This window comes from Hypomesus transpacificus, unplaced genomic scaffold (assembly GCF_021917145.1).
Source record: "Hypomesus transpacificus isolate Combined female unplaced genomic scaffold, fHypTra1 scaffold_65, whole genome shotgun sequence".
In the NCBI taxonomy this organism is placed as follows: Eukaryota; Metazoa; Chordata; class Actinopteri; order Osmeriformes; family Osmeridae; genus Hypomesus; species Hypomesus transpacificus.
In genome coordinates, this window is record NW_025814037.1 from 324,139 (window position 1) to 343,553 (window position 19,415).

Genomic DNA, 19,415 nt, shown 5'->3' on the forward strand with positions numbered 1-19,415 from the left:
AATAAAAGGCGATTATAAGAGATGAGTCAACAAAGTTTGTCCACTAAAGTCCACCAAAAGTACGCAATGTGAGCTTAAACAAGTCTGTCGAATAAACTGCGCATAATCGCCGTTTCACATAAGTCACCAGCGAGACGATAACGAAACAAACTATTCATTAAAAATCTAAGTATTTGCATCTGTTTTTGAGAATATTTGAAACAATTGAACATGTTGGCGCAGCTGTGACCTGTGAGTGAAGTCAATACAAAATTAAATGCTTGCACTTACCAACACGGATCTTCTCCACAGCACCGATTTGAAAATAAAATCCATCCTCCTTTCTTAAAAAAAAAACTTCAATGGCCCTGCTGTAAAGTTTATCTGTGCGTTTCAGTTCCATCAAAAGGTTCTTTTCTATTGACATGGTGGCTAATGCTGAGAGTCGTGTCTGTCCGGTCGTGTTTCTGGCATAAGTTTTAATTCGCTTTAATGCCGAGAATGTCCGCTCAACAGAAGCAGTGGACACAGGGATAGTCACAGCCAAACAGGCCAGTGCATAAAGTTGTCCCATACTCTCACTCAGATTTTTGCTCCAAAGAAAATGATGGAGATCAGCGGGACTTTTCCCTTCGAAATCAGTCATGGCATACATCACAGTCAGTTCTGTTTTAAGTCGGGGAAGGTCAAACAGTGTTCCGTGGCTCTGTGTTAGGCTGGAGAAAGCTGTTTGCGGGAATTTTTTCCTGTATGTCTGAAAGTGTTGGGGGTCGAGAAGGGAGAGAAACATCAACATTTCGTGGTCGTGAAATCGATTCCGTATCTGGGAAAGAATGTTGTCCAGAATGCTGATGTGAAGTTGTTGGTAGTATGCACGCAGGTCGCCTTGCGCCGCGCCCTGACCTCTGCGCCAGCTTGGACCACCCGAGATGCTCACTGTTTCTTCATAAATCTCACTGAATTTGTCCCTAGCTCGCTGTGTCACAAAACTCGTTCACCCTTGCCATGCAGAATTGTACATCCAATGACTTTGTCTGCAGTATTCCAAAAAACACATCAGCATACTCAAAAATCCCATTGAATGTGTTAAGCAAAAAACAAAAATCTAAATCATCCAGACGTGCATTAAATCCATCTGCACAATGCACAGTGTCCTCGTCATACTCATCATGGTGTTCCAAGATTTGATCAAACAACTCCTTCAACGCAACTCTCTTCTCAAAGACTGCATTCACCAATCTTGATGTATATTGCCACCGCGTTGGCGCAACGTGAGGAAGACGCCGTTTGCACAAGTCATCCAGTAATCGAGTGCGTTTCGGGGATCTGGAGAAGAACGCAGCTAGGCCATTCAGGTTGGCAAAAAAGACCTTGCACTGTTTGAACTTTGAGGCCCCTTGAGTCAGAACTAAATTAAGACGATGTGCATAACAGTGAATGAATAAGGCCATAGGTGCCCTCTCCTTAACTTTGGCCTGCACTCCATTTAGTCCAGATGCCATTACTGCTGCGCCATCGTAACACTGTGCCACAACTTTGTCCAGACAACATTCATATTCTTTGAAGAAATTGAAAATAAGAGCGGCAAGATCATCAGCCCGCTTGCCACTGGTTACATCTACATATTTGACGACACGCTCCTTGACACCAGTGGCCGTCACATAGCGCAGGACGAGTGCGAGCTGTGCCATGTTACCCACGTCTGTGGTTTCGTCAACCATCACAGCTACAAAAGGGGCCTCTTTGATCTCCATTTTGATCTCCTCTCCCATCACTTCAGCAATAGCATAAATGAGGTTGTTTTGTATTTTGCTTGATGTCCCAGTAAACACCCTGTTAGTGGACAGGTGGTAATGCAAGTCTGGGTCATGTTCAGCAAGAAAAGAAAGAAGCTCCACATAGTTACCTCTATTTGAGGACTGGGGGGTTTCATCGTGTGTGTCCCGTATCTCCCTGTTTTTTTTCACCCTTTCGTTGTGTCCCCCGTATCTCCCTGTTTTTTTTCACCCTTTCGTTGTGGAGCTGTGAAGCTAAGTTGGCAAATCCAGTGTGGCTCCAAACACCAAATCGATCAGTTCCAAGCAACAAGCATTCCCAGCAGTATAATTTGCAGCATTTCTCTAAAGCGGTGAGCCACGGGTACCGTTCATAGTTGCTAGCTTGAAAATGCCGGACAAACCCCTTTCCCTGCTGGGACAGGCTACTTAGCAACAGGCTACTTAGCATAGGGGTTGGCCGACCTCTTCTCACAAGGTCAAGCTTTTCCTGAAAGCTTTTTTTTCTTCTACTTCAGCCATTGTGGGTTTAAATTTGTTTTAAACTCACAGCAATAAACAGCAATGAGCGACAGCAGTTGAACGGATCGATCTCTTTTGTAAACGTATTGTCCTCTTTCAGGCTTTCACGAGTGCTTATCCAATCACAGGACGCGTACATAAAGTTCAGCGTAAGGCCAGAGAGTGTCTAATAAAGAGAGAACTCCCACTCTCAGGAAACGTCCGGGTTCTGAACTGGTTGCAGTTCCACTCAAGTTCCATATGAGGGCGCTAACGGTCGAGTGAAGAATGAATGGAGGTCTATGGAGCTATACCCCTCAAAATCCACTTTTCTCAGGATATCATATCAGACTCTTTTGTCTAGTAATTTGAATTCTGAAATCGAAAGGGGAGGCAAAAAAAAAACACACCACTGGGTGTCGCCTTTCTATTTCTAAAAAGCCTTTGAAAATGGCATTGACGTCATACACATCGTACGACCAGAGCTACTGCTTGACTGCAAGCTCTGGTTACTTCCACTTTACTCTCGAGGCATCGACAACACAGCTGACAGGTTAGGCTCTCCCTGTCAATACACATGCTAGAAAGAGTTTTGGCTTACTAATGTTGCTAATGCTCTGACATTCTGGTTCTGCTTCGGATGCCATCAAGCGGGATCTCTGGTCGTAGTCAGTCCTTCACTAACCAATCAGCATTCATTAGCAGAATGCTAGCGTGTTATGGGCCACAACGACTTACCATGTAAGATATCGAAAGGACATAAGTACTCGTTCATTCAACTTTTGACCTGTAATCTATGTTGAACATGCAAAAACTACAATCAAATCTGAGATTTATCAACAACAATCAGGCGAAAGAGACAAATTTAGCCGTTTAGCTCCATAGACTCCCATTCATTTTGCACTCGACCGCGATCACTCCCAGTGGAACTTTGGTGGAACTGCAACAAAATTCGGTACAATGGGGCTTAATAGAGGGTGGGCAGGCTCTCCTTAAACAGGCTCTGGTAAGGCCTTCTAGCTGGCCTCGGTGTCGAAGACTCAAGATCTGATTGGCTATCGCAATTGACCGTCTCTGTTCACTTACAGTGCACGGGAGCCTGCTCTCTTGATTCTGAAGGCCTCAGGCAGATTTCATAGAACCTGACAACACAAGCTAGCTGAATTATGATTGGATAAAAACTCTACCACGATAAACAACACTGTCAGCAGCTCAACCAAGCGGATATAACACGACACGAACAGAACAGACTACGGAGAATATTTGTTGTTATCTATGTCAGTGTATTTATGGAACAACATTAAGATGGTCAGGGGAATTATGAAGAAAAAATATATAACCACAACATATTGTAATAATTTAATTTACATATTTTTTTAGTATGTTTAGGCCAGCAGAGAAGGCCTTGCAGGCCCTGACGGCCCGCCACTGTTCTGTGGTGTAATGAACTTAAAACTCATTTTCAATTCCACTTTACAGGATCTTTAAGCACCTGAGCAAAGTGAACTAGTGTGGGTGCATTATAGGATGACATCACTACCAAAATGAGCTGGCCAACATACTCACATGGTGATGAAAGAACAAATGTGTAAACTGGCAGTGATTACATTCAGTAAATCAGCACATGCAGGTACTGAAAGTAAAAAGCCAGAACAAAAGCAACACATTTGATGTGTACATATAAAATAGATATTATAAACACATTTTCAACTGCAAATTTTGACTTAACATGATAAAGTTGGGAGTTGTGGTTAATTCAAGCCCCCACCCCTCGCCCTTTGGCTTGAAGCAACGGCCCCGGTGGATGTAGGTGGTATTGCATTTACGGTTAGTTTTCCGACTCTTCCGGTCGTTTTTATTCTATTAACTCCAGTCAACATTTACAAAACTCTCCCCCAATAATTTTTGTTCGATTCTCGAACCTGGCTCATACTACTAGCTTTTTCATAGAATAATTTCCCGATTTTTGCTAAGTTTGAAACCAATCCGAAATGGGTAAACGAGCACCCCATTTATTTGCTTACGTCAATAAAAGTTGCATGCAAATGTGCTCGCGGATACTAACAGGGCACGGGCACAAAAGTTCACATTGGCCGATAGCCGATTTACATGGAGCTAAATGAGCCATAGACTTATATTGAATAAGCACAGAGAGAACTGTCTTGAGTTGCCTGCCCTGTTGTAGCAAGTTTAGCAAATGGTTGTCACACATACATTAAATGTTGTTAATATAGTTTATTCACGTTAGTTTAAAACAGATTAGATTTTTCGTAAAAACTTTCATTGTCACGACGTGTGGAGGGGTAGGACCCAAACGCAGGAGAGTCAGCAGGCATGGTCCAAAAACAAAAGGGTTTAATGCTCAAAACGGGAAACAGACAGGGTACACGCAGGGACAAAGGGTAATGCTAAGACAAAGACTGGACACAAAGCAGGAACCTAAATACACAGAAACAAACACACAGGTGAACACAATGAAACTAACGACAACTGAACGAGACAGGTGACGACAATGACAGGGAAACACTAGGGCAGGGCAAAACCAAAAACAATAGGGGGGCACGGCTGTGGCCGTGACAGTACCCCCCTCTCAAGGGACGTCACCCGACGACCCACAAGGCAGGGGGTCGAGGCAGGTCCGGGGGGCGGCCCGGAGGCAGGGCAGAGGTACGGGGCAGGTCCGGGGGGCGGCCCGGAGGCAGGGCAGAGGGTCGGGGCAGGTCCGGGGGGCGACCCGGACGCCGGAGCACGGGCACGGGGGCGCCTGGGAGCGCGGACGAGGAGGCGCCTGGGAGCGCGGACGAGGGGGCGCCTGGGAGCGCGGACGAGGGGGCGCATGGGAGCGCGGACGAGGGGGCGCATGGGAGCGCGGACGAGGGGGCGCATGGGAGCGCGGGCACCGGGGCGCATGGGAGCGCGGGCACCGGGGCGCATGGGAGCGCGGGCACCGCGGCAGGCAGCAGCCAGAAGTCCTCGGGCGGAGGAGGCCAGAAGTCCTCGGGCGGAGGAGGCGGCGACCAGGAGTCCTCGGGCGGAGGAGGCGGCGACCAGGAGTCCTCGGGCGGAGGAGGAGGCGGCCAGGAGTCCTCGGGCGGAGGAGGAGGCGGCCAGGAGTCCTCGGATGGCCTGGCACTGGGCGGCACAACCTCGGGGCGAGGCAGGGGCTCAGGGCAGGAACGAGGCTGGGGCACAGGGCAGGAACGAGGCTGGGGCACAGGGCAGGAACGAGGCTGGGGCACAGGGCAGGAACGAGGCTGGGGCACCGGGCAGGAACGAGGCTGGGGCACCGGGCAGGAACGAGGCTGGGGCACCGGGCAGGAACGAGGCTGGGGTACAGGGCAGGAACAAGGCTGGGGCACAGGGCAGGAACGAGGCTGGGCTACAGGACAGGAACGAGGCTGGGGCACAGGGCAGGAACGAGGCAGGGGTACAGGGCAGGAACGGGGCTGGGTTCTGGCGGCAGGCGGCCGAAACTCCCTGGCATGAACAGCCTTGGTGGTCTGGGTGCTGGGCGGCGCAACCTTCTTCGTCCGGGCGCAGGGCGGCACAACCTCAGGATGAGGCAGGGGCACAGGGCAGGATCGAGGCAGGGGCCCAGGGCAGGACCAAGGCTGGGGTCGGGGTTCGGGCTGGGGCTGGAGCCAAGGCAGGAACCAGGGCCTAGGGTGGGCCCTCCGCTGTAGGCTTCGTGGACCACCCAAGGCAAGCCTGGTCCCAAGGAAAGGGTTTGGGTGACTCTCCGCTGGGTCCTTATGTGGTCTTAGCATTCTGTCACGACGTGTGGAGGGGTAGGACCCAAACGCAGGAGAGTCAGCAGGCATGGTCCAAAAGCAAAAGGGTTTAATGCTCAAAACGGGAAACAGACAGGGTACACGCAGGGACAAAGGGTAATGCTAAGACAAAGACTGGACACAAAGCAGGAACCTAAATACACAGAAACAAACAAGACACAGGTGAACACAATGAAACTAACGACAACTGAACGAGACAGGTGACGACAATGACAGGGAAACACTAGGGCAGGGCAAAACCAAAAACAATAGGGGGGCACGGCTGTGGCCGTGACATTCATGACATGATGGCAAATATATTAGGTTAAGCGCGAGCATAGATTGTTGACGTCTATCTGGAGCAAAGACGAAGATTAATACTTTAACCGGTAACCACAATAGGCCTATATTTAAATAATATTAGTTTTGCCTTCAGAAGCTTTTGTTAAACACACCCATTATTCTTTTTTTGATCGTGTCATCAAGCCAGACTGCTTTTGTGGGACAATGAAGGTCCTCAGTGACTCTATGTTTCACCCCCACTTACATCTGATGGAAACATCTTGTAGCCTAATATTTTCAACGAGGCTCAACGTGTGCTCGCTAACCAGATATTGTGCGTGGAGCATGAAAATCCGGATTCCTTGGTTATTGTGCTAGGCGACTTTAACAAAGGCAATCTCACTCAAGAACTCCCCAAGTACAGACAACTCATCAAATGCCCTACCAGAGAAGGGAACACTTTGGATCACTGCTACTCCACAATCAGTAAAGCATACCATGCGGTTCCCCGAGCAGCACTGGGTCACTCAGACCACGCCATGGTTCACCTGATTCCTGCATACAGGCAGAAGCTTAAGCGCTGCAAGCCTGCTGTGAGGACATCGAAACAGTGGACCAGTGAGGCTATGGAGGAACTGCGGGCGTGCTTGGACTCTACTGACTGGGACATGTTCATGACTGCCTCCAATAGTCTGGATGAGCTCACAGAGGCTGTGACATCATACATCAGCTTCTGTGAGGACTGCTGTATACCAACACGCACCAGGGTGAGCTACAACAACGACAAACCCTGGTTTACATCTAAACTCAGAAGGCTGAGGCTAGACAAAGAGGCCGCGTTTAGGAGTGGGGACAGGGACAGTTTCAAGGAGTCGAAGAACAGGTTTAGCAAGGCGGTGAGAGTGGCTAAACGACTTGTACTCAGAGAGGCTGAAGCGCCAGTTCTCTGCTAACGACTCTGCTTCTGTCTGGAGTGGGCTCAGGCAGATCACCAACTTCAAGCCCAGAGCCCCCCACTCCACTAACGACTCTCGCCTGGCCAACGACCTGAACGAGTTCTGCTGTCGTTTTGAAAGACAATTGGACAGTCCTGTACAACTCCTTTCCACCCGTGAGGCCTCCCCCCTCCCCCCCTCTACAGTGACGACCCTCTCCATTCAGGAGAGAGAAGTGAACAAACTGTTCAAGAGGCAGAACCCCCGCAAAGCAGCTGGGCCGGACTCTGTCTCTCCAGCCACCCTCAAGAACTGCGCTGACCAGCTGTCTCCGGTGTTTACCTACATCTTCAACACCTCCCTGGAGACATGCCATGTGCCAGCCTGTCTCAAGTCCTCCACCATCATCCCTGTGCCCAAAAAGCCCAGGCCAACTGGACATAATGACTACAGACCCGTCGCCCTGACCTCTGTGGTAATGAAGTCTTTTGAGCGCCTGGTGCTGGCACACCTTAAATCCATCACTGACCATCTACTGGACCCCCTGCAGTTTGCCTACAGAGCCAACAGGTCTGTGGACGATGCAGTTAATATGGCCCTCCACTTCACCCTACAGCACCTGGACTCCCCAGCATCCTACGCCAGGATCCTGTTTGTGGACTTCAGCTCTGCCTTTAATACCATCATCCCCGCTCTGCTTCAGGACAAGCTCTCCCAGCTGAACGTGCCTGATTCCACCTGCAGGTGGATCACAGACTTCCTGTCTGACAGGAAGCAGTGCGTTAAGCTGGGAACACAAGTCTCCATCAGCGGTCCATCAGCACTGGATCTCCCCAGGGCTGCGTCCTTTCTCCTCTGCTCTTCTCCCTGTACACCAACAGCTGCACCTCCAGTCATCCGTCCGTGAAACTCCTGAAGTTTGCAGACGACACCACCCTCATCACCAGGCTGATCTCTGGTGGAGACGAGTCTGATTATTGGTGGGAAGCAGACAACCTGGTGACCTGGTGCAGCCAGAACAACCTAGAGCTCAATGCTCTCAAGACAGTGGAGATGGTTGTGGACTTCAGGAAGAACACAGCCCCACTCACCCCCATCACCCTGTGTGACTCCCCAGTCAACACTGTGGAGTCCTTCCGCTTCCTGGGCACTATCCTCTCCCAGGACCTCAAGTGGGAACTGAACATTAGCTCCCTCACCAAGAAAGCACAACAGAGGATGTACTTCCTGCGGCAGCTGAAGAAATTCAACCTGCCAAAGACAATGATGGTGCACTTCTACACAGCCATCATTGAGTCCATCCTAACCTCCTCCATCACCACCTGGTACGCTGCTGCCACTGCCAAGGACAAGAGCAGGCTGCAGCGTATCATTCGCACTGCAGAGAAGGTGATTGGCTGCAATCTGCCTTCCTTCGAGGACCTGCACACCTCGAGGACCCTGAGACGGGCGAAGAAGATTGTGGCTGACTCCTCCCACCCTGGACATTCTCTGTTCCAGTCACTCCCCTCTGGCAGAAGGCTGCGGTCCATCAGGACCAGAACCTCACGCCATACAAACAGTTTCTTCCCTTCCGCTGTTGGCCACAAGGCCAAAGCTCACACTGACTCAATGTCTTTAAAAACTATTTACATTTTGCACTACACTCAATTCCTGTAATATTTGTATTTTATATTGTATTTTATATTGTCAATTGGCAACTTATATTTTACTTATTGTATATTTTATTTTAATTGTATTCCACTTAGTATTGCTAGTTTATGTATCCTTAGTATAGTTAGACCACATATTTAAATTTAAGATTCCTATATGTTTACTGTATGCACCTTCCTGCCAAAGCAAATTCCTTGTCTGTGCAAACTTTCATGGCAAATAAATCCCATTCTGATTCTGATTCTATATGGTTCTGCGAATATTCCCCTTCCAAAGGAAAATGTTCTATGAAGTATATTTTAAACACAGTTCTCAAGCTTTTATTTATAACATTATTACCAAGTCTTGTTAGATCACGTTATATCCATTAATAGACGTTTGGTTTTGTAGGATGAACATATAAAACACAGGCCATATTTCTACACTGATGTTAAATTGAAGGCAGTGTGAATTTTGTGGCATTTCGTTTGAATATAAAGCTGACAGTAAGCTAGGTAAGTCTGCATTATGGAAGATTTCGGTTACCAAAATAACTATTAGGCTTTCTTTGCCTGGCGAGAACAACGACGGAGCTGTTCATGTTAAGTTTATTTCATCCGATACAATGCGTTGAAAATCATACTCACATCACAAAGAAAAAAAGCAACATATGTGATGAGTTCCATCTAGAATAGCCCTATATTCAGCCCTATAGCCTATTTCTAAAAAAACAAGTGAAAGGAATACTACACAGTGACAGAATGCATTTCCATTAAGTTTGCATCATGTGTCTGATTCTTATCGGACTTGTACCCCATTCTGCCCATCGATTCTGCAACTGCAATGCCTTACGGTGCGTTCACACTGCAGCGGGGCGGGCAGAGCGGGGCGTCGGCTTCCAATTCATTTTCAATGTAACCAGGCGTTGACGCCCGCGTAGGGCATTGTGGGAAGGCGAGCGGGGCGTCGACGCTCGCGTAGGGTATTGTGGGAAGGCGAGCGGGGCGGCGAAAGTTGGATTTTCTGAACTTTATGTAAATAACGAGTGTGAAAACGCCAGCGATGGCCAATCGGGTTGGTTTCTTGTTTCTTGTAACGTAGCAACTGTTGGTCATGGTAAACATTTCTAGGTTTGACAATTTCAAGATGGAAGAGCAACTCATCGTATGTGTGTCTTCATACCCAGTATTGTATGATACGTCTATGCTCTGAATGAATCTGGCTGACACGCCCCTGAGCGTGTCAAAAAAAGTCTGCAGTGTGAACGCACCGTTACGGTGAAATGCAGTGTGAACGGTGCGTTCACACTGCAGACTTTTATACCGCTCAGCACCGCCGGCTTTCCCACAGTGCCCCACGCTCGGGGGCGTGTCAGCCAGATTCATTCAGAGCTGTAGTTCTCTTAAATCACTGCTGTAGTTCGTATAATGTCATGGCAAATGTGGGGGCAAAATACAACTTTTACACACATTAAGCAAAAATCCGACACGCATTCTAGATCTGACATGATCTTATCTACAGCACACAATAGGTTATCTTTTTCCACACTTTTTTTAGGCCGAGTGAAAGATTAAATGCCACCTGCACTCTATGGAACGGGTCTTGTTCCGGCTGGAAAAAAAGATGCATCAGACATACACGTTGACATGTGTAACCTTTTATTATATTACTCGAAATGTCTGCAAATCAATCGCTAGATTATGACTTGCCACTACACATTCCCTGTATGGATAGCGAGTGGCTGCCAGCCAGCATTTCAGCATTGAATGTCAATCGTGTGCCGGGTGAGCTAGCTAGACTATGCAGCTAGCACAGAAGAAAGTTACGTAATGTGAAGAAACTGAATTAAAGTACAAAATACAACACACCAGGGACGCCGACAACCTCAGCAACCCTGCGCCAGGCATCATATTTTTTGTTTATGTCTCTGTAATCGAACATAGACGTATCATACAATACTGGGTATGAAGACACACATACGATGAGTTGCTCTTCCATCTTGAAATTGTCAAACCTAGAAATGTTTACCATGACCAACAGTTGCTACGTTACAAGAAACAAGAAACCAACCCGATTGGCCATCGCTGGCGTTTTCACGCTCGTTATTTACATAAAGTTCAGAAAATCCAACTTTCGTCGCCCCGCTCGCCTTCCCACAATACCCTACGCGAGCGTCGACGCCCCGCTCGCCTTCCCACAATGCCCTACGCGGGCGTCAACGCCTGGTTACATTGAAAATGAATTGGAAGCCGACGCCCCGCTCTGCCCGCCCCGCTGCAGTGTGAACGCACCATTAGCTCACACGCTCGTAACCATATAAATCTATGCTCGCGACTGGTTGTCGCAAAGTATGATGTGTACAGCTAGTTGCAAGCGTGCTTGAGGTCTCGGAGCTAGGGAAAAAAAGAGCCACTGTTTAAAGCTAGACCGGAAGACACGGAAGTGGAAAGATGGCCGCGTCCAGTCTCGCGCTCTTGCCTCACTGCGCCACAGAGCACTTTTCATACAAATGAATGGGGACGCCATCTTGGAAGACAAAAGTAGCTTACTCTAGATATATTAACTCTATGGGATAATTGAGTGACTAAAGTGACAGGTTTAAGCATCTTTGGAACATTTCTAAGATGGAGTCTCCCTCCATTCCACCATACTGAGCTGGATACAAAAACTATATAAAAAATAAATTAAAAAAACATGCTTTTTTCCTGTGGGGGTGTGGGGGAAAATTCTTGCTTTTTAAGGTAGTGGTATGCCTTCTTACCCCAAGGAATGAGAGGTCCCAGTCCTTCTCGATTAGAGTGATCTCCAAATTTCCCATGATGATCTTACATCCAGTGTATCTGTCCCTGATCAGCTTCTACTGGTTCTCGTGGGTTCCTGTAGAGCTCAGGCCGTTCTGGGTACCAGAACACACCACTAGCAAAGGGTGGAACCAAAGAGAGCAAGACAAAAGTTATATTCCCCCCACAAAGAATTCATTCCTTGGGGTGCAATTCAATCAATCTGCAGCCATGATGATAAGGATGAAAGTATTTGTTAGTGGTAAATGTTTTTGTGTGTATTTCTATCTGTTTGTTGCTGTGGGCATATTGTATTAGTGTGTCTTAAAAGTGTGCTCTGCAGTGTTTGATGCTGGGAAGACTGTCTCCCTTCTGAGAATAGCTGCCTCAGCCTCAGGCTGATGGAGCTGAGAAGTGAAGGACAGTCTTCTCAGACAAATCCTCTGTTGTTGTGTAGTCATAAATGTGGACTGTGTGTACTAGAAATAGTGATGTAGTGACAGACAGTGCCTGTGACTGTGTTTGTATGTCAGACTGTGTGCGGCTATATGAGCAGGCTTGAGTGTATGAATGTGTATGCAGAAGCCTATGTGTGTGTATTTCAGTTCTGTGTGTTTGAGGGGTCGACAATGCTGAGATCATAGTAAGGAGACAAAAGGCCATGTGTAAGAACTCTATTCTGGTGAAGGCAGTGGAGATAAGGACACAGGAAGGAGATATGCACACCATCTCTCATTGAGCCATTTTAACCGGCAATTGTTCATTCATAATATGTAATTGAAAATAGCATCCAATGGAACTGTAGTTTTATTTATTTAGTAATTTAGGAGACAAATTACTGAGACAGATCTCATCTAAACATCAAAAAAAGTTTTAGTTGTTTGTGCCACAAAGTACATAGAATGGGGGCAGATTATTGTCATATTTGCACTTCATAGTTTCTCCAATCGGTTGCTTGTGCAAGCAAGCAAGACTCAATAATAGTGTTGTATGCTGGTATGGATGATGCCTTTAAAAGTAAAAAAAGTTATATTTACTACCATTTACTACCCATTTACTACCTACACTTCTCCCAAGCAAATATTGGCATTGGAGAGGAGTGGAAGTAGTAATAGGACCAAAGAAAAGCAGCTAATCTAGGAGCCTACATTGATTCTGTCTCAAAGGCAATTTTTGACCCTCTGTAAACATAACACTAGGTCTTTTAGCTGCCAGCACAAACTGTGAGGCTCTCACAGTCAATAACAATCAGAAAATTACTTGATAGCACTTTCAATAGGATCCCAAGTGGCGTTTTACAACTGGGGGGCCATATTACTGCCTTCCAAGCCCCCTGTGTTTCTGCACAAAATATAAGATGTGTGGTTCATTGCGACCGGTGTCTCAATGGCTGACATATTACTGCAATCAGAGAGCCTTATTACAGTGTATTATATGGGTAGCAAAGTTCCTTTGTACAAGAACAGAGGAACTGCTTTCTGTTGATGGGAAAGAAGGAGCTTAGTTAATCATTGCGGGATCAGTCACCCAAACTGCCAAGACCAAGATAAATGAGACATGCACCAGTCCATGTTTTTAAGTTAACAACCAAACCAGTCTTGTGTCCCTTGAGTTTAATTTGGTAAAAATGCACCTTCGGCTGTCGAATATAAAGTCAAATGTTAACTATAATATATATTTTTTACAGTGTGATTTCGGACCCGTTGTGAAGACCCCACCAGTGACTTTTCTAGTACAAACCAGCCCAATATGACAGAGTAAAGTCATTGGAAGGGTAACAAAGATTCAGTCACTCCTTCAGGTGTAACCAGGAAACAAGAAAGCAAATTAATTTCTGGAAATTTATTAAAGACAGTTTTTCTCAAGTTAGCTTTTGCATGTCCTTTAAATAAACATATATACTTGTTTAATACGTCTTTTTCGGTATGTTATTTAAGTTAATGTTACTTGATCCACCTACCTTTGTGCGTTTGCGCCAACGTGGGATGTACACACGATAAAAACGCAGCGCACAACACGGACACCTGCCAACAGTGCATCCTAAATCGAAATCGGTCAAACAAAAGTGAACATGTCCTACAGGTTTTTAAAATCCGACAGTATGATCTTAAAAAATATTCAACTGTGACTTCAAAATAGATAAATATGTATCCAGTCTGATTGCAGTGCCTCAATATCCACACCCGGATTATCAAAAACTGTCTAACGCTGATGGGTCTAACTTGAATATATAAATGACTATTAGACTGAGCCTATGTTGTAACGAAAATGAAACGTACACATTATAGAAAAAGAGAAGGCATCTAGAAAGAAAGGCATCGGCAGCTAGAGAGGCGCGCCTATTCCAAGTTTGGAAACATTGACTGAATACATTTAAGACAATTTTGAAAATCGGCACCCACCTCCTAGTGGTGATCCAGACAAACTGCTAATTGACTATGGAATCAAATCGTGACCAAAATTCAAGTGAAAATGCATTTCCAGAAATACATTTTCATTTTAAGAATGTGGCTGCATTATTTGACTCATAAATGAAATAAGTAATCAATCATCCTATTTGCATTTAAATTTTCTTCTTTAACACTGCTCATTCTTTCACTTAATTAAAATGAAAACGAAAAAGACATTTGAAATTTAATTTTCAAAATATGCCCCAGCAAATAGATACCAAAATTCAATCTGAAATGTAAAATTTCCAGAAATGCATTTTCATTTTAAGAATGTGGCTGCATTATTTGACTCAAATGAAATTAGTAATCAATCATCCTATTTGCATTTTATTCTTCAAGACTGCACATGTTATGCCATAATCAAAAAGAAAACAGAGCAGACATTGCATTTTCATTTTCGTGTTCTGCCCACAATTCGAAAATGAAAATGCATTCTGAGCGGCGCAGCAGATTGACGTCAGTAGCCGCTCTTCTTCAGCTCCCTGCTGACCGAGCTACCTATCTTGTTCGGTACGGGGCGGTGGCATACGCCCAACAGCTCCGCTATTTCCTTTATTTTTAAACCATTTAATAAATAGATTTCAATGGACTCGAACGGGATGTTGATGGTGGTTGTTTGAGGCTCCACAGCCTCAAACTATGGCAACCTGATTAATGTGCAAATCTGTTAAGGCAGAGTATGCAGCCAAGCTCTCTATGGCTGTGTCTACTACCGCACAGTTGTTCCAAGAATTCTTGGAATTTTGGTATCTATTTGCTGGGGCATATTTTAATAATAAAATTTCAAATGTCTTTTTCGTTTTCATTTTAATTAAGTAAAAGAGTGAGCAGTCTTAAAGAAGAAAATTAAAATGCAAATGGGATGATGGTCCGTGTACGTGAGTTTAATTCCTTATATCATTATAACGTAACACGCATGAATACGAAAAAAGTTCGTTTTTTTGCAAAAATGGAAACGGATGGAAACGGATTTTGACGTGTTATTTTTTTTTCTCGTTTTTTAAACACAAACCATAAAACAACTTTATGTTTGGATTTTTCTCACGTGGGTGGAGGTAAGCGTGAAATGCCTGTCATTGGCCGAATGTGTCTTCAGCACTACCTGTTCCTTCAAAGTAAAAGTTTCCCCCATCTAACTCGATTAGCCTAATATGGGTTATCTATCAGTTAGATTTTAGGGTCTCGCTGGGTCACTCAAGGATATTGACCTTTTTATTCCTTAGACTAGTGGTCACCAATCCTGTTGCAGGAGAGCTCCCTTGGTGTATAGGTTTCACTCCACACGGCCTTAGCTGCCGTTAGTGAGTGGTTGCACAACTAACGAGCACACACATGGTGTACTTTTCTCTGTTCCTTTGGGATGCAACATTCAAGTACCATACAAAGTCAAATACATTTCAACACCTAACTGCACCTTCTCTTTCTACATGAAATACTGTATCTTAAATATATCCAGATACATGTGTTAGTTATACTACATTCATTTAAGAACTCTGAAATCCAAACAAACATTCATGCACTTAAACTTTATAAAAAATGTCATTTCTGAAGAAGGGTCATTTCAGGTTTCAAATAAATTTTATTACAGACAAATGCAAAAGGGCAACATGGCGTTAGACTTGGACCTTTTTTACATACAAACTGTATATGTCAACACTTAATAGGGCAACAAGGAACAGAGAAAAGTACACCATGTGTGTGCTCGTTAGTTGTGCAACCACTCACTAATGGCAGCTAAGGTCGTGTGGAGTGAAACCTATACACAAAGGGAGCTCTCCTGCAACAGGATTGGTGACCACTAGTCTAAGGAATAACCCTCACTGGCCAGGAAGAACCCCAACCTATATCCAGGAAGAACCCCAACCTATATCCAATGAAAGATGTGTGGCATGTCTTGAAGATTGCTCTCCATCAAAACTACCCATGCAACTTGACACAGCTTTTGTATTATTAATAGTGCAACTTATTTTTGACACTTAAAAGTAACCATTCAATTAGTGGAGTATGGTATGTAGATGACTGGGGGGAAATTTGAATGCATGAAACTCTGTGTCAGTGACAGACTACAGGGAGGTCAAGTTCAAGTATTTTATTTGTCAGGTACACAGAACAACACAAGGTTAGACTGGGCACTGAAATTCTTAAGACAAGACAACGCAAGCACCTGGCATAACATAACATATAAGTACACGTAACATAATTTACATCTATGCTGAGCTTAAATAAGTGAAACTTCCTAAATATACAGATAGCAATAAATAAACGACTGTACTAACCCTAATACTAAAACTTCCTAAATTACAGATAACATTTACATTTAGTCATTTAGCAGACGCTCTTATCCAGAGCGACTTACAGTAATTACAGGGACATTCCCCCTGAGGCAAGTAGGGTGAAGTGCCTTGCCCAAGGACACAACATCATGTGGCACGGCGGGGAATTGATCCGGCAACCTTCTGATTACTAGCCCGACTCCCTCACCGCTCAGCCATCTGACTCCCTGGTATAACAATAAATAGTACACTATACTAACCCTAAATGCACATAAAACCGGTTTCAACCCTATAACCTATTCAAACCTAAGTGGAGTACAGTACAATAGTGCAAATTTGCAGATTAGTGACTGTCAGTGACTAAGTCAATGACCATACAGGAGCCTGGTGGCGAGGTACAGTGAGGTACAGTAATGCAATGTTACTGATAGTGCAACCAGTAGCTGAAAGTGACAGAGTATACGTGACTAGTGTGGAGTAAATCAATGTCCATATCAGTGTCCATTCAGAAGCCTGATGGCCCTTGGGTAGAAACTGTTGTCCAGTCTGCGTGTGCGCGACCAGATGCTGCGGTAACGCCTGCCAGAAGGCAACGGGGTAAAGACACTGAAGGATGGGTGGGAACCATACCTGTCAACATTGAAGTACCAAAATCCGGGAGTTTTTTTTTTTGTTGGGGGGGGGGGGATTGTCGATGCGGCTTGCTGATTAGACATTAAATTCCTCCGTCCAAAATAGGCCCTGGACTTTGATCCAGACCGGCCAGAACCGGTCCGGTATACGCCACCACAGCGAGCGCCCTGCTAATGCATGCAACTTCTGTGCCTGATGTGATGCTAGTTATGGACTTCAACGCTTAATGCAAGTGCGTATAGCGCGCGAGCAAATTTTTTGTGGCTGATTTGAGCGAAAAGGCTTTTGAGGCTTTATGTAAAAGAAACAAACAGCCGCCTTTTCAATTGGTAAAACATTGTCGTGCAAAGTTACGTTTACGTTTCTTGGCCTGGTTTTCCATCTTTTACTAGCTATAGCTTTCTATATGTCAGTGTCACTGTTGTGTGCATAGACGTTCATTTGGAATAGACCAACCGTCCTGGGGGAAAGGGGGGGCGGCCAACCGTGTTGCTGGCCAACCGTGTCGCTCAATCTTCTGCCGAAATTTGTATTAGTAGTAAAAAAATATAGAAGGCAAGCGAATTATAAGGCAACCAGAAGTGCTTCGGCCCATCGGGAATTCTCCAGGTGCTCCCAATGGCCAGTCCGCTACTGTGTAGCCTACTGTTAATTTGCAGCTATATATATTTTAACCCAACCACGGGAGTTTCACGGGAGAAATGACAAAACGGGAGGGGGGCGGGAGATGGGTGTGAAATACGGGAGACTCCCGGGGAAAACGGGAGTGTTGACAGGTATGGTGGGAACAGTCTCTTAGAATCCTGCCGGCTTTCCTTAGGCAACGTGTGTGGTAGGTGTCCTGTAGGGCTGGGAGCTTCCTGCCGATGATGAACTCACCAGAACGGACCACACTTCGTAGGGCCTTGCGGTCCCTGTCTGTGCAGCTCCCATACCACACTGTAATACAACCAGTCAGAATGCTCTCGATAGTGCATCTATAAAAGTTAATGAGGATGACTGAGTCCATACCAAACTTCTTCAGTCTCCTCAGGAAGAAGAGACGCTTACGGGCCGCTTTGACCACCTTGTCCGTGTGAACAGACCAGGTGAGGTCATTGCTGATGTTCACCCCGAGGAATTTGAAGCAGCTGACCTTCTCCACTTCCGAGCCATTGATGAGTAGGGTGCATGCTCCTCCTCCTGCCGCCTCTAGGTCAAGCGCCTAGCGGCATGCATAAACTGTGTCTGAGCAGGGTGCACAGGATCATCAGTGCATAAGAACCTCACATGCTGCTATCCCTGCATTTCAGTTGCACATTCCATTTTCCTCTGCACATTTAAAATTGCCATGATGTATATATTTTTACAGTTGTGTGAAAGAAGTTCAATGGAATGTTGAATCTATAAGCACTATCAGTTAGCTAACAATTTACAGCAACACCACCACACTAAGGGGCCAATAAAATTGATTTATGTGATCTTATAATATTACTAATACAAATATAAATGGAAAAACACGACTAAGCCTACAGCATTTTGACATTAGTTTATTTAGCGTGTAGATATCTGTAGGCCCTAAAAAAGTAGATGCATTGAATGAAATTGGAAGGGCGAACTCCCAAGTCAATAAAAATTTATTGGCACGTTTATAAACGTGAATACCCTAAAATGTAACTGATAGATAACCCATATTAGGCTAATGGAGTTAGATGGGGGAAACTTTTACTTTTAAGGAACAGGTAGTGCTGACGACACATTCGGCCAATGACAGGCATTTCACACTTACCTCCATCGACTTGAGAAAAATCCAAATATAAAGTTGTTTTATGGTTTGTGTTTGCAAAAAACGAAAAAACGGACTCACAAACGTTTTTCGTATTCATGCGTGTTCCGTTATAATGATATAAGGAATTAAACTCACGTACACGGACCGATGATTGATTACTAATTTCATTTATGAGTCAAATAATGCAGCCATTTCTGGAAATGCATTTTCATTTGAATTTTGCTCACGATTTGCTTCCATAATTGACCAGCTGAATATTTTCAAATTATCAACATAGCCTGCATGTCTTTCAGAAATCCCTGTCTATCCACAATAATTCATCAGTGGAAAATAAACAATTGCCATGACTCCAGTCGAAATAAATAATTTTTTTTAATGAAAATTTATTTTAGAAATGAAATTAGAAATCATAATTGTCATCAACCAGTTCATTGACTGGTTGAGAACTTAATCGGACCCTGGTGATCTCAAATGTTTCTGTTTCTAAACGTTTTCTTAATGTTCCTGTAAAACAGATGGTGAGAAAAGGAGGCTACAGTATTTTCTGTAATGTCATGTCCATTTCTGGTCAACCAGTGCAATGGCCACGATAATGGTTATCCGTCGTACATGACAGTGGTCTGAGTGGCAGTACTGT

At 45.1% G+C, this 19,415-nt stretch overlaps 1 protein-coding gene across 1 annotated transcript in view; it reads right to left on the bottom strand.

Moving 5' to 3' along the window:
* LOC124466113 (receptor tyrosine-protein kinase erbB-3-like) overlaps positions 1 to 19,415 on the bottom strand; it is a 147,506-nt gene that overhangs the window by 109,292 nt on the left and 18,799 nt on the right. The window contains 1 exon segment of the mRNA XM_047017791.1: positions 11,636 to 11,790. Within this exon segment, the coding sequence (XP_046873747.1) occupies positions 11,636 to 11,790 (155 nt within the window).